The sequence below is a fragment of the Lampetra planeri genome, chromosome 25 (genome assembly GCF_965212315.1).
Source record: "Lampetra planeri chromosome 25, kcLamPlan1.2.h2, whole genome shotgun sequence".
NCBI lineage: Eukaryota > Metazoa > Chordata > Hyperoartia > Petromyzontiformes > Petromyzontidae > Lampetra > Lampetra planeri.
The window spans coordinates 6,921,181-6,944,587 of NC_136131.1; the positions used below are offsets into that span (position 1 = coordinate 6,921,181).

The 23,407-nt window shown below is 57.2% G+C and overlaps 2 protein-coding genes across 3 annotated transcripts in view; one reads left to right on the plus strand and one right to left on the minus strand.

Moving 5' to 3' along the window:
- Window positions 1-2,538, minus strand: part of LOC144727328 (transcription factor p65-like) — a 28,367-nt gene extending 25,829 nt beyond the window's left edge. Inside the window, exon 1 of one of the 2 annotated variants that reach the window (XM_078606068.1) lies at window positions 2,417-2,538. In XM_078606068.1, the coding sequence (XP_078462194.1) occupies window positions 2,417-2,423 (7 nt within the window). In that variant the 5' untranslated portion in view covers window positions 2,424-2,538. The remainder of the gene's footprint in view (window positions 1-2,416) is intronic. The other variant, XM_078606069.1, reaches the window with a different exon arrangement.
- A 16,718-nt stretch (window positions 2,539-19,256) lies between these two features.
- Window positions 19,257-23,407, plus strand: part of LOC144727510 (uncharacterized) — a 15,791-nt gene continuing 11,640 nt past the window's right edge. The window contains exon 1 of the mRNA XM_078606386.1: window positions 19,257-19,815. Within this exon, the coding sequence (XP_078462512.1) occupies window positions 19,257-19,815 (559 nt within the window). The remainder of the gene's footprint in view (window positions 19,816-23,407) is intronic.

Below are 23,407 nucleotides of genomic sequence, written 5' to 3' on the forward strand. Positions count from 1 at the left end.
AGAGCCGAATGGCTCACAGGGCTAGACATAATAAATTAAACTGAGAAACATGAGGAGGAAAGTGTGGCAAGGACAGCACCCGGCTGGCTGCCTTTGTCTCCCAAGTGGGAGAAAAAGGCGGGTGGACGTGCCGCATCTGGGACTTATTTGAGGCTAAGTCTATCTAGGGGAGGCCCACGACCTGGTTCAGATAATCGTGACCGATGTTGGTGGCCGTGAGCGGAAACCGAACTCGGGTCACCGAATACTTAGCGCGGCGGGCTGCCGGCCCCCACGCTCGCACACAGAAACATCAGCGTATGGTTTTATAAACGCGGAACCTTCCATTGTCCATACGTGGACATGGTAAACATTAAGGCCCTGCAATAGCTCCATGCACCCGAGGATGGTCCAAATTAAACACTCATCGTGTAAACGCAGCTTTCCTCATCCTTCATGAGGACAAACATCGTCTTTTGTTTCCGTGGGACCCGATGGAGTTTAGCCTCGGCTTCTGGACAATAGTCCCATTTGCTGTCACCCCCCCCCCCCCTCGTAACCCCCCCCCAAGCCCAGCCCTGGTGGTTGAGCAGGTGTTCGATAAGAGCTTCGCAAGCCCAGGGTTGAGAAGTCATTGCGGGCCTCCTGGCTGCTGTCCAGTCTCACGTGTCACCCTGCACCAGCTTCCCGCAGCTGCTCCACAATTCACGGTGTGGGCACGTGGCCCACGATCGCTGTCCTGGAAGCCTCCAAACATCGGCCCCTTGGATAGACTCACAACCACTGTGGTGGTCTGCGCTCCTTCAACGGAGGAAACAAGCCACACGAATTTCGATTTAAAGCTTTCGTGACTGCAGGGATTCATCTTCTTGGTTCTTTCGGTAAAGTCACGTAGAATGGAAATAATAAAAATAAAACATAATATAAGAATATAATAAAATAATATTCTTTTATAATGTTTTATTTTATTATTTCATTATTTCCATTCTACGTGACTTTACCGAAAGAACCAAGAAGAAGCCACACGAACTCTCTCTCTCTCTGCTGCTGAAGCCCGCTCGTCGTGGCGAGCAGCAAGCAAGGACCTCGACAATGGCATCGCGATCCTGAACCAAAACATCGCTGCTGCTGCTGCTGCTGCAATCGCTGCCGTCATCAAACAATTCAAGAACAGAATATCAATTCTGCGAACGTCTCAAGATGTTGTTATTAATAGTTGTGCTCGCTTGCGCACCGCTGCCAACGCGGAATCGCCAAATGCGGAATTGATGATGATGCTGGTGATGTTGTTGTTGGTAATGTTTCTGCCAGAGAGGAGATGGGAAGAAGGCTCCATTACACGGCCTTATGCGTGAACTGTTGGCTATCTGGAGTTAGAGAGACAAACCCACGCCTTGGCAACCATCCAACATTCTATCTCATACAGCCACAACACACGTCTTGCACAACGAAAAGCAGCTTCCATGCCTCCTCGTATCTCTTCTATCGCCACTATGGCTGCAGGGTTCTGGTGGTTCATGTTGTTTATGTCGTTTATTGTGAAAATTCCGTCACAGTTTCTATGATCACTGTTTCATTGCTTTAATGGCTTTATTTTGGTGATTTCGAAAACGTTTTTGGTTTGGCCATGTTTGTTTGTTGTAGTACGGAGTTAGAATGATGCCTTAATCTAAGTTGTCTTGTGCTTGTTGTTGTTGTTTGACTTATATCCCACTGGGATTTTTGCACACAGCGTTGCTGTACGGTGCTTTTTCTGCAATATATTGCTGTCTTTTCTTGGATTTTCTGTTTGCACTTAGTCACATATTCACTTTAAGATGTTTTCTTGTTCATGTTTTTTTTTGTTTGTTGCGGTTGCACCCGATTCAAGAGCCGAATGGCTCCCAGGGCTATACCAAATCAATGAACTTGTACCGCGACAAACACCGTGGCTATCTACCCCACGTTGCGTTCGACCACCACCAACAACAACAACGCGGGTCACACAGCACGCCCCCTGATGTTTTCCTTACATCTTAAGTCGCCTCTTCCCCCCCACCCAACTTCTTCGTTGTGCCATCTCGCAAAAAAAACACTCAAAAGCGCACGCGGATTGCCCCATTCGAGATAACTCGTTTTGTGGCGCTATTAGACGCCGGATGGCTTTGCATTTTTGGAACGGCAGGAACATGCTCAGCAACCGCGAGATAGAGGTAATAAATAAATAAAATAAAACCGTGCATGCTCTATCCACTGCTGGATGAAAGCGCTCAAGTCCGTCCAATCTCACACGGCTCGACGATGATGTCACAACGCAATCTGGCCCGTGGCGGCATCGTCGTTGTACCTCCCTCGGCTCGAATCCACAGTACCGTCTCCCAAAATCAAAACACGTGGGACCTGCCACGGCAGGCAACGTGCAGGGGAGGGGATGGGACGCGAACTCCCCGTTACTCACCGGCCATCGCGGCAGCACGAGGAGGCGACGTCTTTGCGCCGGTGGTGTCACGAGTTGGAATAATCGCGCGCACGCAAGCGGCACGCGCACGACTTGACGACGATGAGCGTCACTGTCACCGTCAACACGCGCGCTGGTTTTATACAACATCCAGACCCCCCCCCCCGACGCAACTCCGCCTTGAACAAGCCCCCCCCCACTAAACCCCTCCCATTTCCCGGAAAACGGAGGGATTCCCCTCCGTGACATCAGCTCGCTCTGCGCCCACGTCAGCCCCGTGGCGGGCTCGCTTCGTCGAGAGGGGTGGGTGAGGCTGGGGGGGTGGCACGCGCGCCTGGCACTCGGGGCCTGGCACGTGGCGGGGATGGCTGACGGGCGCCACCGCGTGGGGCAGTGGACGCGAACATTGACGGACGAACGAGGGGGGGGGGGGTGCACTGATATGGATGGAATTTACAATTGGTGGGGGGGTGTGTGGGGGGTAAATTAAATACAAACTCGATCACTCGAACGTATACACCCGTACGTGTGCGTAGTGTGCACGGTGATCGAATTCCAATTAGAGATCGCCAAATATAGTGCAACATTGAACACGTATTTCTTTCGAAGTGCGTTTTGTGTTTAATTGGTTTTCCTTCCGCCCCGCACCTCCAATTAGCACGGCTGGCTACGTACGGTGCGAAGGAAGGTCAGCACACGTACATACCATAGTCATCAGCATCAGCCATGGTACAATCCACCGCTGGACGAAGGCTTCCTCCCCAAGCCGTTGCGATTTCACGATCCTGAGATGGAACGATCCACCCAGCACCTGGAACGCGAGCTGGTTGAAGCGCTCCATCTCGCCCGGCCGACGTTCTCTCGAGTGCATTGCATTCCTCGGCTGCCGCTCCGCATGTGGCTCTCGACCGCAGTCCCCTTGTGGTAGCGACGGGTCCCTTTCAAGCCCCACTTCACCGCTCCCAAGTGCGTTCCCTCATCCACGTGTTAACGTTTCCCTCTCTCGATGCACACGCAGCCGCTCCGCGCTTCAATGCGCGCTTTTCATCTCGGTTCCACGTTCTGCTGTTGTTGCTGCTGTTGTTGCTGTTGCTGCTGTTGCTGCTGCTGTTGTTGCTGCTGCTGCTGCTAATGGGGCCTGCCGTGATTGACAATCGCCTAACGCCCATCCGTCCGGCCCTCTGCGGTGCTGCGTAGATCGGACGCGAGCCGAGAGCGCGCGCGTGGCCTTACGTTCCAGTTGCGCGAGGCGCGGTGTCAATCCCCTTCGTGTTCTAAAATTACCCCACCGTCGCTGTGGCTGGTGAGTGGGAGGGAGGGATCGAGAGATGGGGAGAGATTGCCTCACTCCTGAAAGCCGACTGCAGCAAAACGCCGGGGGAAGTCCCACAACTGTGCTGTGCCCCGGCGGCATTTGTTGTTTGTTTTGAACGGCGCGAACCTGACGTCAACCATGTGTCCATCTCTAACCCCAACCAAGGCTCTATCTAGGCTAACCATAAACCGAAGATAGCCAGACCCCTAGCCATAACTATAGCAATAGCCTGAACCTTGAACCATAACCATATCAATAGCCAGACCCCGTGACATAACCTTAGTAATAGCCCGAACCTCTAACCATACCCCTAGCATCGCTCGAACCCCTAGCCATAACCATAATTATAACCATAGCCAAAACCTTAAACCTAGCCCTAACCATAAACCTAACGCGAAATCAAACATCTAACTCGAATCCTATCCCGAGCTCTAGTCCAAACCCTAACCCAAAAACACTGAACATAGCTGCTGCATGAGCCCTCACTTTGGACCCAATCTGAACTCTAGAACCCGAACTCTACTGACTCTACCCGAATCCTACCTCAGCTGGAGCCCGGCGCGTGCTTAGCTCAGCAAAGGTTTGTGCACAAAGACAAAGATCCCCCGTATAGCATTTAACAGGGCGTTGGTGGAAGTGCTGTTAGCAAGCACCTATAAAGGCCGGCGCGGCAAATGATGAAGTTGGTGGCCAACACTGCGCCCGGCCGCCTTTGCCTCCCCGGTGCTGATGTTTGCACAGACGACATCCCTGTCGCACCCCAAGGTGAACAGCGAATGGCTCTGACTCCTGGTCACGCAGCTTTGCCCGGGACTGTCCACCGTCATGGAGGTCCTTCAAGATTGTGATCAAAGGGTCAGGGACTCCGAAAGCACAACGAATAATAGTATTTGGTTCTTTCGGTAAAGTCACGTAGGTAGAACAATAAGAAATAACCTCTTGTTGTAACAGCTCTCTCGCTGGTTCAGCAGTTCCACTGCTGGATTATATTTTCCGCCTGAGGACGACCGCCTGTGTTGCGATCGAAACGTCGTAATATATATATATTTTTTCTACCTACGTGACTTTACCGAAAGAACTAAAGAGTATGGATTCCTGCAATCACGAAAGCTTCAAATCAAGATTCACAACGAATAACTTGGAGCCCTTGCGCGTTGATGGTATCATAGACCTTGACCAGGTCAATAAAGCAGACATGTAGGTCCTGGTGAAATTATCTATCCCTCTGCGTAGCAGACGGACAGAGAATATGGTGTCCGTGCAGTACTGAAATCACATTGGGGCTCAGCCAGCCTGTCAGCGTGCTGCCTGGCAAGGGGGGCGATGTTGAATAATCCATGCCAACACTTTTCCCTGCACACTGAAGAGGAATATGTCCCGATATTTGTTACAATGAGTATACGGTGCCTCGTGTTACAGAGAGGAACCACCGGGGCATCCTTCCAATCTTGCGGAACCCGTCCTGTAGTCATGTAGGGCAGCCTCTACAAAATCGCCAGCTTACCTCTGCAGTTCGCTTTGGAGGTCGCCTCTACCCGGCACCTTTACCTGGTCTCAGGCTCCGGATTGCCCCTCGTACTTCAACAGATGGCACATCAGTAGGTCACTCACAGGGGGTGGCTACTTCCTTCACTATTTGAGGCACAAGAGCAGGGTCAACCCCACCTTGCCCATTGATCTTTTTTGGGCTGAGGGATTTCCCCACACCCCCAAGGCTTCACAGAAATGCTCAGCGGACCTGCAGGCCTTTTCATAGGGGGTCGGAGATCGGGTCACCGCTCTTTCCCATTCGGTAATAGGCGCTGGAAGTTACGTTTTGATGGAATTAAGGAGTGATTTGTGATCGGGAGCTGCTGAGGCAATTCCTATTTCCTCAGCAGCGAGCGTTCGGACATTGCGCGTGGCCAACCTTCAGCGGTTTATTCTTCTGGCTCTGCCAAACGGGTGGAGGGGGGTGAACAGGGGACGTCATAGGCGGCTGCCACCCAAGGAGTGCCGGGTTTGATCTTCACATCGTTGGGAATTGAATTGAAGGTGGCGGGGGTCACCAGCCCCGCGCACCCGTCCACAGAACCTCGTTGGCCACTGTGGCAGCTGCGAGCGCCATGAGGGTAACAGCTGCCTGGCCTCGGCCTTCTACCCCCCCCCTCCCCCCGCTCTTCCCCGAGTGGCATTGTCTATAACCACCTCAGCGTTGTCACCGATTGGCAACCGCCGAGGAGGTGAGGGTTGTTTTGCCAGTCCCAACTTCCCACACGCCACTCGCAAAGACAAAGGTCCCCCATATAACCGTTAACAGACTGTCGGGGCAAGTGCTGTTAGCGAGTAGCACTTTTGAAGGTCGGCACGGCACACGATGGGGGTGGGTGGCCAGCACCACGCCCGGCTGCTTTTGTCTCCCTCGTGGTATGTAAATGTATACCTGGCGATGTTTACGCACAACACCAGGTATACATTTGAGGCCGAGTCGACATAGGGGAGGCCCAGAACCGGTTCAACATAATCGTCAATGGTTTTGTTGGCCGTGAAGCGACAATCGACCTCGAGACGCCGGGTTTGTTTGTGGCGCAGCGCGCTAAGCGCAGCACCACCGCTCCCCGCACGCACGCTCACTCACGTATACCAGGTGACTCAGTATTCCGAGTACTCTATCAGCGCAGGTGTGCACAGACGCCGACACGGGGGGGAGGGGGGGGCTTCACCGCGCTTCGCACGAAAGAGAACAATGAGGGAGGGTGAATGATGCCCAGGTAGAAACACCTGGGGGCTGTCGGGGCTGCGCGCTATACCGAGAACCAACGCCAAGCCCTTCCCACCCCGCTCTTTCGGGGGATGCCCCGCATCGCTCCCCAGTGACCGCCCCAGTCCCACCCAACGCAGCCGCGCAGTCTGTGTTGGGGGGGACCTCAGTGGATCGGCCTGTCGGCCTGCCTGCCACGGCGCTATTACTACCCAGCAGAGGTGTTTGGCAAGGGCACGCGTTTAAGCGAGCAACACTCGGGGCGGGTTTCGATCTCTATCGGGTCTCATCGGCATGCGGAGGTCGGCATTGTCGAAAAACACGCGCCTGCTCATGGATTTACCGAGGCGTTGTGGGCGAGAGGGCTCCATACACATTCTGCCCCCCACTCCACGCTCAAAGGGCAATAACGCACAACGCGAACTCGTTATATGTTGCACTGGAGGGTTATGGGTAAAGTCTAGGATTGCCGTGGTGCATTATGGGGGGGAGCGGTGGCGCAGTGGTTAGCGCCCCGCGCTATCGAACCGAGTGACCCGTTTACTGACGAGGCTGATCATAAGACGCAGTTTTCCTCCCCGCCCCCCGTAATTTAGGGGCCGTCCATAAATGACGTCATGCGATTTTGGACGATTTTTGACCCCCCCCTTGTCACACGGCGTCACAAAAAGTCAGACCCCCCCTTAAATATGACGTCACAAAGCTCTGCCCCCCCCCCAAATAAAACATGCTTCAGATCGCTTTAAACTATTGTCATTGTAGTGCGTATTTAATGTGGCGCTGTACTCAGATGTTGTAGGAGAAAACATTTATTAAAAAGTCTATTTAATCAAGTAGAACGTGTTGTCTATATGTATTTAAAGTTGCGCATTTTGATGTGACGTCACATTTCTCAAACACCCCCCCCCCTCGTCACAAATGTCTGACCCCCCCCCCCCTAGGTGTGTGACGTCATTTATGGACGGCCCCAAAGTTGTGGGTGCGTCTTTATAATCCGGTTGTTGTGGGTGCGTGCCTGTTGTCTGCGCGTGAGGCCAGAAATGTATAACTGTGTTAACGAAACGAGTTTCGAGCACACGCGTGCAAAGACAAAAGTCCCCCAGGTAGCCGTCGTGACTGTGGGGTGCAAGTGCTGTTAGCGAGCACCTATGAAGGGCGGCACGACACGTGACTGAGTTGGTGTGGCCGTTACCACGCCCCGTCGCCTTCATCTCCCCAGCGCTGATGTTGAGACACCGCGCCAGTGATTCATTTGTGGTTGAGTCGACCTAAGGGAGGCCCAGGACGGATCCAGATATAAATCGCCACCTATGTTGGCTGTGAGCTGGAATCGAAATCATGGGGTCAGCCGGTTCAGAGCGCAGTGCGTTAACCACAGCGCCACTGCTCCCCACAAAGACAGAGGTCCCCCGTATAACCTACACAGGCTGTTGGCGCAAGTGCTGTTAGCAAACACGAGGGGATGTGGCAAGAACCACGCACGACCGCCTTTGTTTCCCCAATTGTGATGTATACACACTTAGGAGGTGCTCGTTTGTGACTGAGTCGATCTAGGGGAGGCCCAAGGCCGGGTCAGGCATATGCCAACCGATGTTGGCTGTGATCAGGAATCAAACTCGGGTCGTCGTTGTCGTAGCGCAGTGCGCTTACCACTACACCACCACCGCTCCACACACACACAAACTGGTCACGTGTCCACACACACTGTGCACGTGTACACACAAACTGTGCACGTGTCCACACACTGTGCACGTGTCCACACACACTGTGCACGTGTCCACACAAACTGGTCACGTGTCCACACACAAACTGGTCACAAACTGGTCACGTGTCCACACACACTGGTCACGTGTCCACACACACTGTGCACGTGTACACACAAACTGGTCACGTGTCCACACAGGGACACGCGTGCGACGTTGACGACGTCACTGAGCAGTGCGGTCAGCAGGGGGCGACTGCGCTCCCTGTCCACACGTGACTCTGGGGGACCGGCCCCCACCTTCCCCCATTCACCCGCCCCCCTCCACAGCCCCATACCTCCCTAATCCTCCTCCCCTCGTTGCCCCCCCCCCCACCATCTCCCTCCCTCTCCCTCCATCCTCTCCCCCTCCCCTCTCGCCCTTTCTCCCCCACGTCTCGCCTCTCCACCCACCTCGCTCGGCTCCCACCGCCGTCTCCCCTCTCGGCTCCCACAGCCCCGCCCCCCTCTCCCTTCCTCCCTCCCGTTACTGCGCAACGGGGATCTCGAGGTCCCCCGAGGCGCCCCTCCCCCTTCACCAGATGGGAAGGGGGGAGGGGGCGTGCAGGGTCAAGGTCAACCAGCCCCTCCCCTCTTCCACCACCACCACCCCTTGCCTCCCTCTCTCACCCTGCACCCTCCCCCTCCCCTCCCCCTCCTGTGTCTGACTTCCCCCCACTCCCACCCCTTGCCCGCGTCCTTGGTGATAGATGGATGACCGAATCGCATCACCGGCAATCGGATCGGATCGCGCCGCGGAGCGGGGGATGAGAGGCGTGGGGGGTGGGGGTCAAAGGGAGGGACGGAGGAGGGTGAGGGGTGGGGGTGGTGTCAGGCGGGGGAGGTGGTGGATGCAGGGAGATCGGAGCCACCGTTTTGCTTAGGGACGCGGTGAATGTTGGATGTTTATGCCTGTCAACATCACCGCCATCATCATCGGCCATGATCACTCCACTGCTTGGTGAAGGTCTTCTCCAAACCGATCCACCCAGCTCGTGTACTCGAGCTGATGATCTCATCGCTCCGTCTCCTTGGTGGGCGTCTCTCTCGGGCGCGTTCCATCCCTCGGCTGCCGCTCCGTTGCTAGTCTTGACCATCGGATGCATGCGTGTGTGCTTGCATGTATTCAATACGCACGTGTTCGTGGTGCCTGCATTTCTCTTCACCCAGTGTACAGATTGTGTACGTGTTTTACACACGCGTGAGCATTCAATATACGCAAAGCCATGTATGCGACGTGATAGCTTGGGGAAGACCTTCATCCAGCAGTGGATTGATCATGGCTGAGTGATTGCGTCATACGCTAGGCACTATATGTCATGTGTATGTGTGTTATTTATGTAAGCATGTATGCGTACAGTGTGTGGAGTACGTGTGTGTATATGCGCATGTGCATGTGTGCGCAATATGCACACGTGTGCATTGTCAATGCGTTCGTCAACATCATCATCACTATCACCATTACGGTCACCCCCCCCCCCCCATCAATCCTCCTCTACATCACTTCTCTCCGAACCGTGTCCCATCACCTCCCGCTTCGTAATGGGTGATGTTGGTGATGGGAGATGTTCGTGATGGGAGATGTTGGTGATGGTAGATGTTGGTGATGGGAGATGTTGGTGATGGGAGATGTTGGTGATGGGATAGGTTGGTGATGGCGGATGTTGGTGATGGAAGATGTTGGTGATGGGAGATGTTCGTAATGGGAAATGTTGGCGATGGGAGATGTTGGTGATGGGAGATGTTGGTGATGGGGGGTGTTGATGGGAATGTTGCTGGTGGTGGCTGTAGGGAAGAGGGTGGAAGGTTGCACGTGGAGGGGGATGAGAGCGCTAGGTCCAGGGAGGGATGATGATGATGATGATGTCGGAGTGAGATGAGGGGAGTTTGAAAGGAGGGGGGTGGGGGAGAGAGAAGGGGCTCTCCAGGATCTGTCGCGCGCGGGCATGGGAGAGGTCACCAGGATTATGTCTCGAGACGAGAACACAGCGGTGCGCACACACACGTGTACACACACGTGTACACACAAAGATCTGTCAGTATAACCTCAACAAACAGTTGGGGCAAGTGCTGTTAGCGTGTGTGTACACACACGTGTACACACGTGCGCACGCTTACACGATGTCATTGTACGTGCAGAGAGTTGTATACGGTATTATCATCCAGAGAGCCTCACTGAGGCTTTTTTCTTTGCAACTTTTAGCGCACGTGTACATGGAACCCGGCGCCGACACACAGTGGCCCACTCTTGCGCATGGCGTCACTGCGTCTCAAGCGTCCACTGGTGAAGCGGGCGGCGCGCACGTTTAATTTGGTTGTGACGGTAATCGCCAGGGCGGCCGCTGAGTTCGAACCGTAAACCATCTGCAAGAAGCGGCGATATCCGCCGGGTCATATTCCGTCTCGACACGCGGGGGCGCTGCAAGAATAGCTTCCACACACACAGACAAAGACCCCCCACCCCCTGCTCATGTGGCCGTGAATAGACTGTTTCGGGGAAGTTTTTTTAGCGAGCACCTATTAAGACCGGCACGGCACACGAGGATGTGGGTGGCCAGTACCATGCCCGGCCGCTTTTGTCTCCCCAGTGCCGATGTTTACACAGCGCACCAGGTACTCCTTTAAGTCTGAGGCAACTTAGGCGAGGTTATGGACCGGTTCAGATATTCGTCACTGATGTTGGGCGTGAACGGGAATTCGGGTCGTCGGATTCGTAAGCACTACACCACACACACTGACAAAGCCGAAGACCCCCCGTATAGCCTTTAACAGACTCTTTGGGCAAGTGCTGTTAGCGAGCACCTGTGAAGGCCGGCAATGACACACGATGTCTTTCTACACCCACTGACAGACACACGGGGCACACGTTCCGTCAGGTGTTTGTTGTACATCCAGGTGAGCGCCCAAGGAGAGTGAACGACATTGAACACCTCTCTTGCAATGGGGCAAAAACAAGTGGAGCGGAAACACAAGAGGAAGACCAAGCATGCAGACGCATGGATTCCGGAACCCTTTCCTACGTGCGTGTGCCTGTTACTTTCACACATTATTATTGAATTTCGATTTAAAGCTTTCGTGACTGCAGGGATTCATATTCTTGGTTCTTTCGGTAAAGTCACGTAGAAGCGAAATAATAAAATAATACAAATAAAACATAATAAAAGAATTCTCACGACGTTTCGGCCACAACGCAAGCAGCCGTCCTCAGGTGAAGAACAGGTTTGTCGGAAAGAGTATTTTTATTATTGTATTATTTCCCTTCTACGTGACTTTACCGAAAGAACCAAAAATACATTATTATTGTTTTGTTTAAAGTTGACAACGAGAGAGAGAGAGAGAATCAGAGAGATGACAGTTGGAGCGAGACGACAGTGGGTCAGTCGGAGAGAGTGAGGAGGGTGTGTGAGAGAGAGAGAGAGCTAAGGAACCAGATTAGAGAGAGATAAGAGAGTGAGTCAGAAAGAGAAAATGAGAGAGGCGAGTCAGAGGGCGGCATTGAGCCGTGCGCCCGCGCCGTGAACCCCGTCTCCATACACGTCCTCCCCACCACCCACGGGACCCCTCCCCGTGCACCTGGTAACACGTCCCACCACCACCCCCACCCGGGTTCACTTCTCCCCCGTGTACCAAGCCGCGTGTGCACGATGATTCACGCACATTCGCGTGACCGCCACGCACGTGGCGACGCGCACGCAGTCACATGCAAGGATACACACAAACGCACAACGACTGTAGGGGCAAGTGGTGTTAGCGAGCACCTATTAAAGGCCGGAAGGGCGCACGATGGGGTCTTGTGGCCAGCCCCCACGTCTGTCCGCCTTTATCTCCCCGCCGCGTTGATCTTTACACACCGCGCCAGGCAACCCATTAAGAGCTGGGTCGACCTCGGGGAGGCTCGGGACTGGATCGTCTCTGGTGTTGACACGTGAGCGGCAATCGAACCAGGCTCGCCGGGTTCGTACAGCAGCGCGCTAACCACTGCCCATACACCTCCAGAGGTCGCAATCGGGTACCCGATACCCGGCCGGGTACGGGTACCCGTTTGCAACCCTGGTGCGGCCGGGTACGGGTAAGGAATCAAAACCCGTTTGCGACCTCTGCTACCCTCCCCACTCTCTGGCGCATCCACACAAACGCACCCCCACCAACACACACGTGCACCACCGGCACGCACGCACACGCAGGCAGCCGTAGTCTCGCTGTGTGCAGCGCGCCCTCTCGGCTCGCGGGAGCCTAGACGGTTTACAGCCGACGGCTCTCCACTGCTGCGCGCTCTCCCGTCCCCACCACCATCAACCACCTGCCCTCTCCCCCCGCTCTCCCCCTTCTCCCTCTCCCCTCTCTCCTCTCTCTCCCCTCTCTCTCTCTGCCCGTGCGGCAGCCGGCAGTCACCTCCTCCCACAACCCCGCCGCCCACACCCCACGCCCCGCCACCCCCTGCCCTCTCGCCCATCGCCCCCTCTCCCTTGTTCCCTCTCCACCCTCCCCTCTCTCTCTCCATCAGTGCAGCATCTGGCTCGCACAGCGACCGCGCAGCCCCCTCTCTGCCACCTCTCGCTCCCTCCCCACTGCCCCCCCCCCTATTCTCCACTCTCTCCTCGCCGCCGCCGCCGCCTCGCCCTCTCTCCCTGTCCGTGCACCACATAGCGAGGCGGTCACCCACCCCCAACCCTCCCTCACCGGCCCAGCCAGCACACGACTGTGGCTCGCTGGCGATTCCACGAGAGGGCGAAGTGGAGGGAGGGGGGGGGAGGTCGTCATCCCCCCCCCAACCCAGCCCCGCCCCTCCACCACCGACCCCCCCCCACCCCGTCCTCCTCCCCCTGTCCGCACGGCCCCCACTCTCCAGTGACGTCCCAAGTTCGCGGGGCTCCGCACGTCACGTCCGCACTTGAACTTGGGGGTCATAAGCGGCGGCTGCTGCGCTCCGCATCGCACAATCCCTCCTCCGCGCGCGCTCGCCGCCATCTTCCTATTCTCTCTCTCTGTGTGTGTGTGCAGCCGCCGGGGCAAGGGGAGAGAGAGAGAGGGGAGGGGAGGGGGGAGACGCAGACGGAGAGACGCGGAGGGGGAGGCAACGGGGGGGGGGGAGGAGGAGAGGACAGAGACGCGGGGAGATCATCGGAGGGAGCGGGCAGAGGAGGAGTAGGAGGGGGGGTGGGTGGGAAGCAAGGAAGAGCGCGAGAGACGCGCGCAACGCAGTCGGCTCCCCGCGCGCGCCGCGCCCACGAGGAGCCGAGGGGGAGCGCCTCGCCGCGATGTCCCGGCGCAAGCAGGTGAAGCCGCTTCACCTGAGCAAGCGCGACTTCCCCCGTGAGTAGCCGCACGGTCGGCGGTGCGTCGTCCTCGGATCTCTTGACACGCGCGTCAAGCTCGTCAGCTCGTCTCTGGCTCTGTCTCGCTCTCTTCTCTGCGCTCGCATCCGTTTGCTTTGCCTCTCTCCTCATCCTCCTCTCACTCCTTTCTCCTTTCTCTCTCTCACTCTCTCTCTCGCTTCCTCGCCTCTCACCATATCTGCTCCCCCCCCCTCTCTCTCTCGCTGTGCTCTCCGTTGCTCTCTCCTCCCCTCGCAAGGCGCGCGCTTTACGCACGGAAACTCCGCGCGCGTCGCCACTCTGTCTCGGCGGGTAAACACCGCAGCTGCTGCTGTTTGTGCTGTCAGCGTCTGTGTTGTTGTTGTGTCTGCTGTACCTTGCTGTGTCTGTGTTGTTGTTGTGTCTGCTGTTGTGTCTGTGTTGCGTCGCTGTCTGTGTTGTTGTTGTTGTGTGTGCTATGTCTGTGAATTGCGTCTGTGCCTGTGTGCTCCCAGACTTAATCCTATTCCGCGTCTCCCTCACCCCCCCCCACCAACACCGCCATCCCCACCCCGCCGCTCACGTCTCTCTCTCTGTGGCTGCCCACGGGGGGGGGGGGTGCCCCCCACCGGGCCGCCCGCCTCACCGCGCACCCGGCCACGGCTCCCGTCGGTGCCGCGGCTCTCGAGAGAGAGAGACGCGGAGTTTCGTTTTCGCCGCGTTACACCCCCACCCACGTCCCATCGCTCCACGATATGTCCTCGACTCTCTCCCTGAGCGCCTCTCTCCTCCTCCTCGACTCTCTCCTTCTTGCCTCCCCCTCCACGCGTCCATTCGTCTCCCCTGGCCGCCGTCTCCTCTTTCCTTCGCCAGTTCGTCTCCCCTCGCGTCTCCCCTCCTCCTCCTCGCGTCTCCCCTCCTCCTCGTCTCCCCCCACATGTCCCTTCCACTCTCGTGATCTCCCCGCGTCTCGCCGCCTTTCTCCACTTCTCTCCGTGCGGCATCGCCTGTCGCCCGTCTCCTCCCCTCTCGACCACTCGAATCTCCCACCGCCCGCCCTCATCCTCGTCTCACACCGCCTCCTCTCGTCTGTGTCCTCGTGTTTCTCGCCGTCTGCCTTCCCCCCTCTCCTCGCTCCCTCCGTTTGCGTGAACCCAGGGAGGCGAGGGAAATGCATCTCGAGTCGCATCCCAATCACAGAGTGAGAGTTATCCCTGCGTGTGTGTAGTGGTCCGTGAGTGTGTGGGTGTGTATGTATTGGTGTGTGTGGGTGTGTATGGGTGTGTATGTATTGGTGTGTGTGTGTGTGTATTGGTGTGTGTGTGTGGGTATGTATTGTTGTGTGTATTGGTGTGTGTATGTGTGGGTGTGTATGTGTGTGTGTGTGTATGTATTGGTGTGTGTATTGGTGTGTGTATGTGGCTAGTGTGCTGCGCTACGAAACCAGCGACCCGGGTTCGATTCCCGCTCACAGTCGATAGCAGAGACAATCATCTGAACCGGTCTTGCGCCTCCCCGAAGTCGATTCAGCCTTAAATGGTACGGTGTGTAAACATCAGAACTGACCGGGCGTGGTGCTGGCCACCCACCCCCTCGTGTGCCGCCGTGCCGGTCTTAGTAAGTGCTCAATAACAGCAATTGCCCCACCAGCCTGCGTAGACTACACGGTCGATATTTGTCTTCGTGCGAAGGAATGAGCCAGTTGGTTGTATGAGTGAATAGGTAGATGGGTGAATATGTAGGTGGGTGACCAGGTGGATGGGTTGATGAGTAAATGGGCAGCTGGATATGTAGCAGAGTGTGTGAAAAGGCAGACCCAGTGGTGGAGACGGGTCGGTCTACGCCAGAGCGGTTCCTACTCCTTTGGTGCGATGATGTTTCCGCAGACGGGAAACGGTAGAGATTGCGAGAAAGGGTGTGTGTGAGAGTGTGTGAGTGTGTGTGAGAGTGTGTGAGAGAGTGTGTGAGTGAGTGTGTGAGAGTGTGTGAGTGTGTGTGTGAGTGTGTGTGAGAGTATGTATGTGTGAGTGTGTGAGTGAGTGTGTGAGAGAGTGTGTGAGAGAGTGTGAGAGTATGGATCATGGCGTGGGTGAGTGTGTGAATGAGGGTGTGTGAGTGTGTGAGTGAGTATGTGTGAGTGTGTGAGTGTGAGAGTGTGTGAGAGTATGGATCACGGCGTGGGTGAGTGTGTGAATGAGGGTGTGATGGTGTGTGGTCTCCTACCGGCACTTTTACGTGCAGATTACCACCACTGGGTCGATTGATGAATTGTTGATCGATGGAGGGACAGATCGGTGTGTGGATGGAGGAAGGGATGGATAGGTGTGTGGTTTGATGGGTAAACGCACGTCACGTGTGTGAGTAGGTTGATAGGCGCTCGCTACCAGCAGAAGTATGTTGAAGGCTATACGTAGATGGATGTATGATTAGGTATGTGAATAGGAATGTAGATGAATAGATGCATGGTTATGTGAATAGGTTGATTTTTAAATTGACGTGCAGGTGTGCGAGTCGGTGTGTGGATGGATGGGTAGATAGTTGGATCGGTAGATGGATTGGAAGGTGTGCCAGTAGGTAGGTGGATGGAGAGCTATAGAAGGTTGGATAGGTATATGGATGGGGAGGTGTGTGAGTACGTGGATGGATGGTTGGGTAGGTGGATGTATGGGAAGGTGTGTGAGTCGGTGGATGAATGGGTAGGTTAGTGGGTGGATGGATGGGTAGGTTAGTGGGTGGATTGATGGGTAGGTTAGTGGGTGGATGGATGGGTAGGTGAGTGGGTGGATGGATGTGTAGGTTAGTGGGTGGATGGATGTGTAGGTTAGTGGGTGGATGGATGGGTAGGTTAGTGGGTGGATGGGAAGGTGTGTGAGTAGGTGGATGGATGTGTAGGTTAGTGGGTGGATGGGAAGGTGTGTGAGTAGGTGGATGGATGGGTAGGTTAGTGGGTGGATGGATGTGTAGGTTAGTGGGTGGATGGATGTGTAGGTTAGTGGGTGGATGGATGAATCGTTTTGCCGCCATGCGTCACTCGCTCAGTGTCTCGGCGACCGTGTTAGTAGGCCACGTGGTGAACGGCGCGTGCGCATGGGTGAGCAGTGAGTGGGCCGTGTGCCGGGCGACGAGTGATTGGTGAGTGTGGTCTGTGTGAATGAGGAGCGGTGGCGCAGTGGTGAGCGCACTGCGCTACGAAACCCGCTGGCCCAAATTCGATTACTTGAACCGGGGTGACAAAGGCGGCCGGGCGTGGCGTTGGTCATCCACCTTTCGTCGTGTGTCGCGTCGGCCTCAATAGGTACTCGCTAACAGCATTGGAGTAATGCGTGCGTGCGAGTGAGCATTGCATGCTGGCGAGCGGTGGGTGGGTGGTGAGTGCTGGTGAGTAGCGGTGAGGGAACCCGTGGATGAACACGTGGTGCAGTAGCCCCGGAGGCACGGGGAGACGCGCATGAAAACACAGACGCCAAGAGTGGGGGCGACGGGGGCACGGCGCCCCTCCCCCTCCCTGCCCCCTCCCTCCCCCCTCCCCCCCCTCCCCCCTTCCCCCCTCCTAAGTCTCCCCGACCTCCCCTCGCCTGATCCCCCTCGCCCCGTCTCCCCCCCCTCCCCTCGCCCTCGCACCGCTGTCATCCCTCGCCGCCGGGGCATGGGGGCTCGGGGGAGGTGTGGGGGGCTGTCGAGGACGCGGGGAGGGGGGGGTCAGGGGTAGGGGGGGAGGGGTGGTGGGGGCAGGAAAGGGGGAGGGAGGGAATGCGAGGAGTCAGGTTCATGTGGAGTCGCTTCCAGGCGCTGCCACACGATGGCGACACTTTGAAAGCTGTCGGCGGTGATGCCATCAGTAGCGGCTGATCAGCCCCCCCACTGGCTGACGTGGTGAAGTATGGTCAAGCAACTCCCCAAACGACAGCGCCGTCACGTACTCGGGGACGCGATGTAACATTGCCAGTTGAGGTGTAAAATGTAACGCTCCTAAACACGCTTACACCAGCACCACGCCCGGCCGCCTTTGTCTCCCCAGTGCTGATGTTTACACACCGCCCCAGGCATTCAATTGAGTCTGAGTCGACCTAGTGGAGACCCAGAACCGGTTCAGATAATCGTCACCGGTGTTGAGAACCGTGAGCGGGAATCATACTCAGATCGTAGCGCATTGCACGAATCACTGCAATACCGCTCCAGATACGTACACACAGAAAGACAAAGACCCCCCGTATAGCCTTAACAGACTGTAGGGGCAAGTGCTGTTAACGAGCACCTATGAAGGCCGGCACGGCACACGATGGGGTGGGTGACCAGCACCACGCCCGGCCGCCTTTGTCTCCCCCGTGGCAATATTTACACATCGCACCAGGTACTCGTTTTAGGCTGAGTAGACCTAGGGGAGGCCCAGGGCCGAATTAGACAATCGTCTCTGGTTTTGTCCGTGAGCGGGATTCGAACGTGTAAACACACCCACACACGCATAGATACACACTCAGCCCAGCTTGTTGGTATCTTGGGTATATGTGGGTGGGGGGGGAGACTGATCGTGTTAAACCTGACACCTGCGCCCCCCCCCCGTCCATAACCCCCTACCCCCCACGGTGCCCCAGGTGCCACTGCAGGTGTTGATGCTCTGTGTAGCGCGTAGGCGCAGTGCTCGTCATTATTAGAGACCCACCACTTGGGGGACTGCATTGGCGGGGAGGTTTTATCGGCACGGATATGAGCGCACTGTACACATCAACACTCCATCATCATCACAATCGTCACCATCATCACAATCGTCACCATCATCACAATCACCAACATCATCGTCACAATCAAATACTGCCGCGATTATCATCATCATGAACAATACACATTTCATCAACTTCGTCGTCAACTTCACCATCAAACACTTCCCAAATCATCACAATCATTATGGACAACGACCAATGAGAACAATACTACTACTTAATCGTCATCATAATTATCATCATTATTTCATAAATTATATTAATCCACCGAATGCTCACGGAGTTAAATGTGTTTGGCGATACGGAGGCCGGCCCCGCGTGTCTCTTCCAAGTGTTGTTTGTTTGCGAGTGCGCGTTGCGAATTAACTCGCTGGTGTCTCCCCTCTCCCTCCCCTCGCTGCCCCCCGCCCCCCCGCCCCCACACGTTCCCACGCTCATCGCACGCGCGCCCGTGGCGGAAACGTGAACGCACGGACCAACATCCTACACGCACCAACATCCCACACACACCAACATCCCACACACACCAACATCCCACGTGCACACCAACATCCCACGCGCACCAACATCTCACGCACACCAACATCCCACGCGCACCAACATCCCACGCACACCAACATCCCACGCACACCAACATCCCACGCGCACCAACATCCCACGCGCACCAACATCCCACGCACACCAACATCCCACACGCACCAACATACCACGCACACCAACAACCGACGCATACCAACATCCACGCACCAACATGCACACCCCCACACACACGCACACCTACACACCCCCTTCACACTGACCTCTGCATTCACACACACACTTTCCTCTACACTCACACACACACACCTCCACACACACGCACACACACGCCTCTACACACACCCTGCACACACACCCAAGTCCACTCGTCTCAAGCGGGAGCGGCGCTTTTAGGGGAGGAGGAGGCGGAGGAGGAGGAAGAGGCCGAGGAGGAGGAGGAGGATGAAGGCGATGGTGGTGGAGGCGGGGAGGAGCAGGAGGAGGGAGTCGATGATGCGAACGGCGCCTCGACCCGAGCCGTCACCTCCACGGCCGGGGACGAAGCCGCGGGGGGGCACAGCGGCGGCGGCGGCGAGGGGGGCTCGGGGCTCGGCAGGGGTCGGATTGGGGGGACCTCCGTCTGAGGGGGCAGGCGACCTGTTGACGTGTGGCCGGTGCCGCGTGGCGTTCCCGCTCGCCCACATCGTCCTCTTCATCGAACACAAGGTCCGGCGGTGCCAACCCGCGGGGCCCTCCCCGTGCCGACCCCCCAAGGGGACGCCCCCCCGGGCTGGACCCCGCTCGTCCCCCGTCCGAGGGGGTTCGGCGGGAGCCGCGTCAGCGCACCCCGGGCCTCCGCCTCCTCCCGCACCGTCTTCGGTGTCGCTCCGAGCGAAGCGCAAACAGCATCATCAGCAGCAGCAGCGGCGACAGCAGCAGCAGCATCATCATCAGCTGGAGACCCAAGTGGACGGACGGGACAACGAGGACGATGGGTACGGAGATGATGACGAGGACGATGCAGACGAGCGGAAGGAGCGACTGAAGAGGAGCAATGACGGCGTCACTGCGGGTGAGTGTGGGGATGGTGGGTGGGTGAGTGTGGGGATGGTGGGTGGGTGAGTGTGGGGATGGTGGGTGGGTGAGTGTGGGTGAGTGTGGGGATGGTGGGTGGGTGAGTGTGGGGATGGTGGGTGGGTGAGTGTGGGGATGGTGGGTGGGTGAGTGTGGGGATGGTGGGTGGGTGAGTGTGGGGATGGTGGGTGGGTGAGTGTGGGGATGGTGGGTGGGTGAGTGTGGGGATGGGGTGGGTGGTGGGGTGTGTGTGTGGGATGGTGGGTGGGTGAGTGTGGGTGAGTGTGGGGATGGTGGGTGGTGTGGGGATGTGTGGGTGAGTGTGGGGAGGTGGTGGGTGGGGTGGGTGAGTGTGGGGAGTGGGGATGGTGGGTGGGTGAGTGTGGGTGGTGGTGGGGATGGTGGGTGGTGGTGGGTGAGTGTGGGGATGGTGGGTGGGTGAGTGTGGGGTGGTGGGTGTGGGTGGGATGGTGGGGTGGGTGAGTGTGGGTGAGGTGGGTGGTGGGTGGGTGAGTGTGGGGTGAGTGTGGGGATGGGTGGGGTGGGTGAGTGTGGGGATGGTGGGTGGGTGAGTGTGGGTGAGTGGGTGTGGGTGAGGGTGGGTGAGTGTGGGGATGGGTGAGTGGGTGAGTGTGGGGAGTGGTGGGTGGTGGTGGGTGTGGGTGGGAGTGTGGGTGGTGGTGTGGGGATGGTGGGTGGGTGAGTGTGGGTGAGTGTGGGGATGGTGGGGTGGGTGAGTGTGGGGATGGTGGGTGGGTGAGTGTGGGGATGGTGGGTGGGTGAGTGTGGGGGATGGTGGGTGGGTGAGTGTGGGATGGTGGGTGGTGAGTGTGGGTGAGTGGTGGGGAGTGTGGGTGGTGGGTGAGTGTGGGGATGGTGGGTGGGTGAGTGTGGGTGTGGGTGGTGTGGTGGGTGGTGAGTGTGGGGATGGTGGGTGGGTGAGTGTGGGGAGTGGTGTGGTGGGTGAGTGTGGGGATGGTGGGTGGGTGAGTGTGGGGATGGTGGGGTGGTGGGTGGGTGAGTGTGGGGATGGTGGGTGGGTGAGTGGGTGTGGGTGAGTGTGGGGATGGTGGGTGGGTTGAGGGGTGGGTGAGTGTGGGGATGGTGGGTGGGTGAGTGTGGGGATGGTGGGTGGGGATGGTGGGTGGGTGAGTGTGGGGATGGTGGGTGTGGGTGAGGTGTGGGTGAGTGTGGGGATGGTGGGTGGGTGAGTGTGGGGGATGGTGGGTGGGGTGAGTGTGGGTGAGTGTGGGGATGGTGGGTGGGTGAGTGTGGGGATGGTGGAGTGTGGGGATGGTGGGTGTGTGAGTGTGGGTGAGTGTGGGGATGGTGGGTGGGTGAGTGTGGGGATGGTGGGTGGGTGAGTGTGGGTGAGTGTGGGGATGGTGGGGTGGGTGAGTGTGGGGATGGTGGGTGGGTGAGTGTGGGTGAGTGTGGGGATGGTGGGTGGGTGAGTGTGGGGATGGTGGGTGGGTGAGTGTGGGGATGGTGGGTGGGTGAGTGTGGGGATGGTGGGTGGGTGAGTGTGGGGTGAGTGTGGGGATGGTGGGTGGGTGAGTGTGGGGATGGTGGGGTGGGTGAGTGTGGGTGAGTGGGGATGGTGGGTGGGTGAGTGTGGGTGAGTGTGGGGATGGTGGGTGGGTGAGTGTGGGTGAGTGTGGGAGCGGTAGTGGTAGCGGTTAGCGCTACGCTGCACTGCGAACCTGGCGACTCGGGTTCGATTCCCACTCACGGCCAACACCGGTGACGATTATCTGAACCGGTACCTGGGCCTCCCCTAGGTCGAATCAGCCTCAAATGAGTATCCGGTGCGGTGTGTTAACATCGCCACTGGGGGAAAAAAAGGCGGCCAGGCGTGGTGCCGGCCTTCATAGGTGCTCGCTAACAGCACTTGCCCCAACAGTCTGTCCAGGTTATATGGGGGATCTTTGTCTTTGTGTGGGTATGATGGGTGGGTGAGTGTGTGGATGGTGGGTGGGTGTGTAGGTGGGTGAATGTGGAGATGGTGTGTGAGTGGGTGGGTGAGTGTGGTACGGGTCAAATATGAGTCGCGTGACGGTGAAACGGCACCCTTCAACTTTTTTCACGCGTTGCGGTGATGGGGACGTTGGCTGTCACGGTGCTGGTGCCAGGAGAGGTGCCCTTCGATGGCACGAGCAGTAGCGGCGGCGGTGTGCGTCCGCGCGGGTTTCACAGGGGGTGGCTGTGGTGGTGGGGAGCCGAAGGGTCACGGGGGCGTTCGCACGAATGTGAGTGGCCACTGACGTCAGATATCCAAGTCGCTTCTTCGAGAAAACTTCCGGCACGGTGGAAAGGTGTCGAGTCCAGGTGGACACGTTCACCCCGCCTGACATTTGACACCACGCTACGATTCATGAAGAAGATTTGAGAGACCCTTGCCTCTGTGAATGCGGTATTGCTTGGTGGTGCCAGTACGGGCGGTCATTGGCACTGGGGACGTCGATGATTTTTTGGGAAATGTTCGCTCGGGTGTTTGACCTGACGCTTAAAGATGATGATGATGATGGGTCAGCCACTCTCTCTGACCCTCTATGGTGAGGTCAGGTGGGCTTGCGGTAGAGTCGGGTCCAGAAACACGACCCAGCTCTCCCTCACCAGGAGGAAGCTGACTTCGCTTCTCCATTTTCACCACCCACGTGCGCGCGCTTGTGTGTACACGTGTGTGTGTACACGTGTGTGTGTGGAGGGAGCGGTAGTGTAGTGGTTAGTGCGCTGCGCTACGAACCTGGCGACCCGGGTGCGATTCCCGCTCATGGCCAACACCGGTGACGATTATCTGAACTGGTCCTGGGCCTCCCCTAGGTCGACTCAGCCTCAAATGAGTACCTGGTGTGGTGTGTAAACATCGCCACTGGGGAGACAAAGGCGGTCGGGCGTGGTGTTGGCCACCCACCCCATCGTGTGCCGTGCCGGCCTTCATAGGTGCTCGCTAACAGCACTTGCACCTACAGTCTGTTAAGGCTATACGGGGGATCTTTGTCTTTGTGTGTGTGGAGAGCGGTGGCGCAGTGGTTAGCGCACTCCGCTATGAACCCGGCGACTCGTGTTCGATTCCCGCTCAGGGTCAGCACCTGTGACGATTGTCTGATGCCGTCCTGGGCCTCCCCCCTAGGTCGACTCAGCCTCAAATGAGTGCCTCGTGAGATGTATAAGCAACAGCACTGGGGAGGCAAAGGCGGCCGGTTGTAGTTCTGGTCGCACGGCCAATCCCTCGTGCGCCGTGCCGGCCTTCATAGGTGCTCGCTAACAGCACTTGCCCCAACAGTCTGTAAAAGGGGTGCGTTGTTTTTGTATGGATGAGCATCCACGTGTGTACTTATGGATATGGGCAAATGGGTGTGTGGGTACACGCGTGTGTGTGTGGGTACACGCGTGTGTGTGTGTACACGTGTGTACACACGTGTGTGTGTGTACGTGTGGGTACACGTGTGCGTGTGTGTACACGTGTGTGGGTGCACGTGTGTGTGTACACGTGTGTGGGTGCACGTGTGTGTGTGTACACGTGTGTGTGTACACGTGTATGTGTGTGTACACGTGTGTGGGTACACGTGTGTGGGTACACGTGTGTG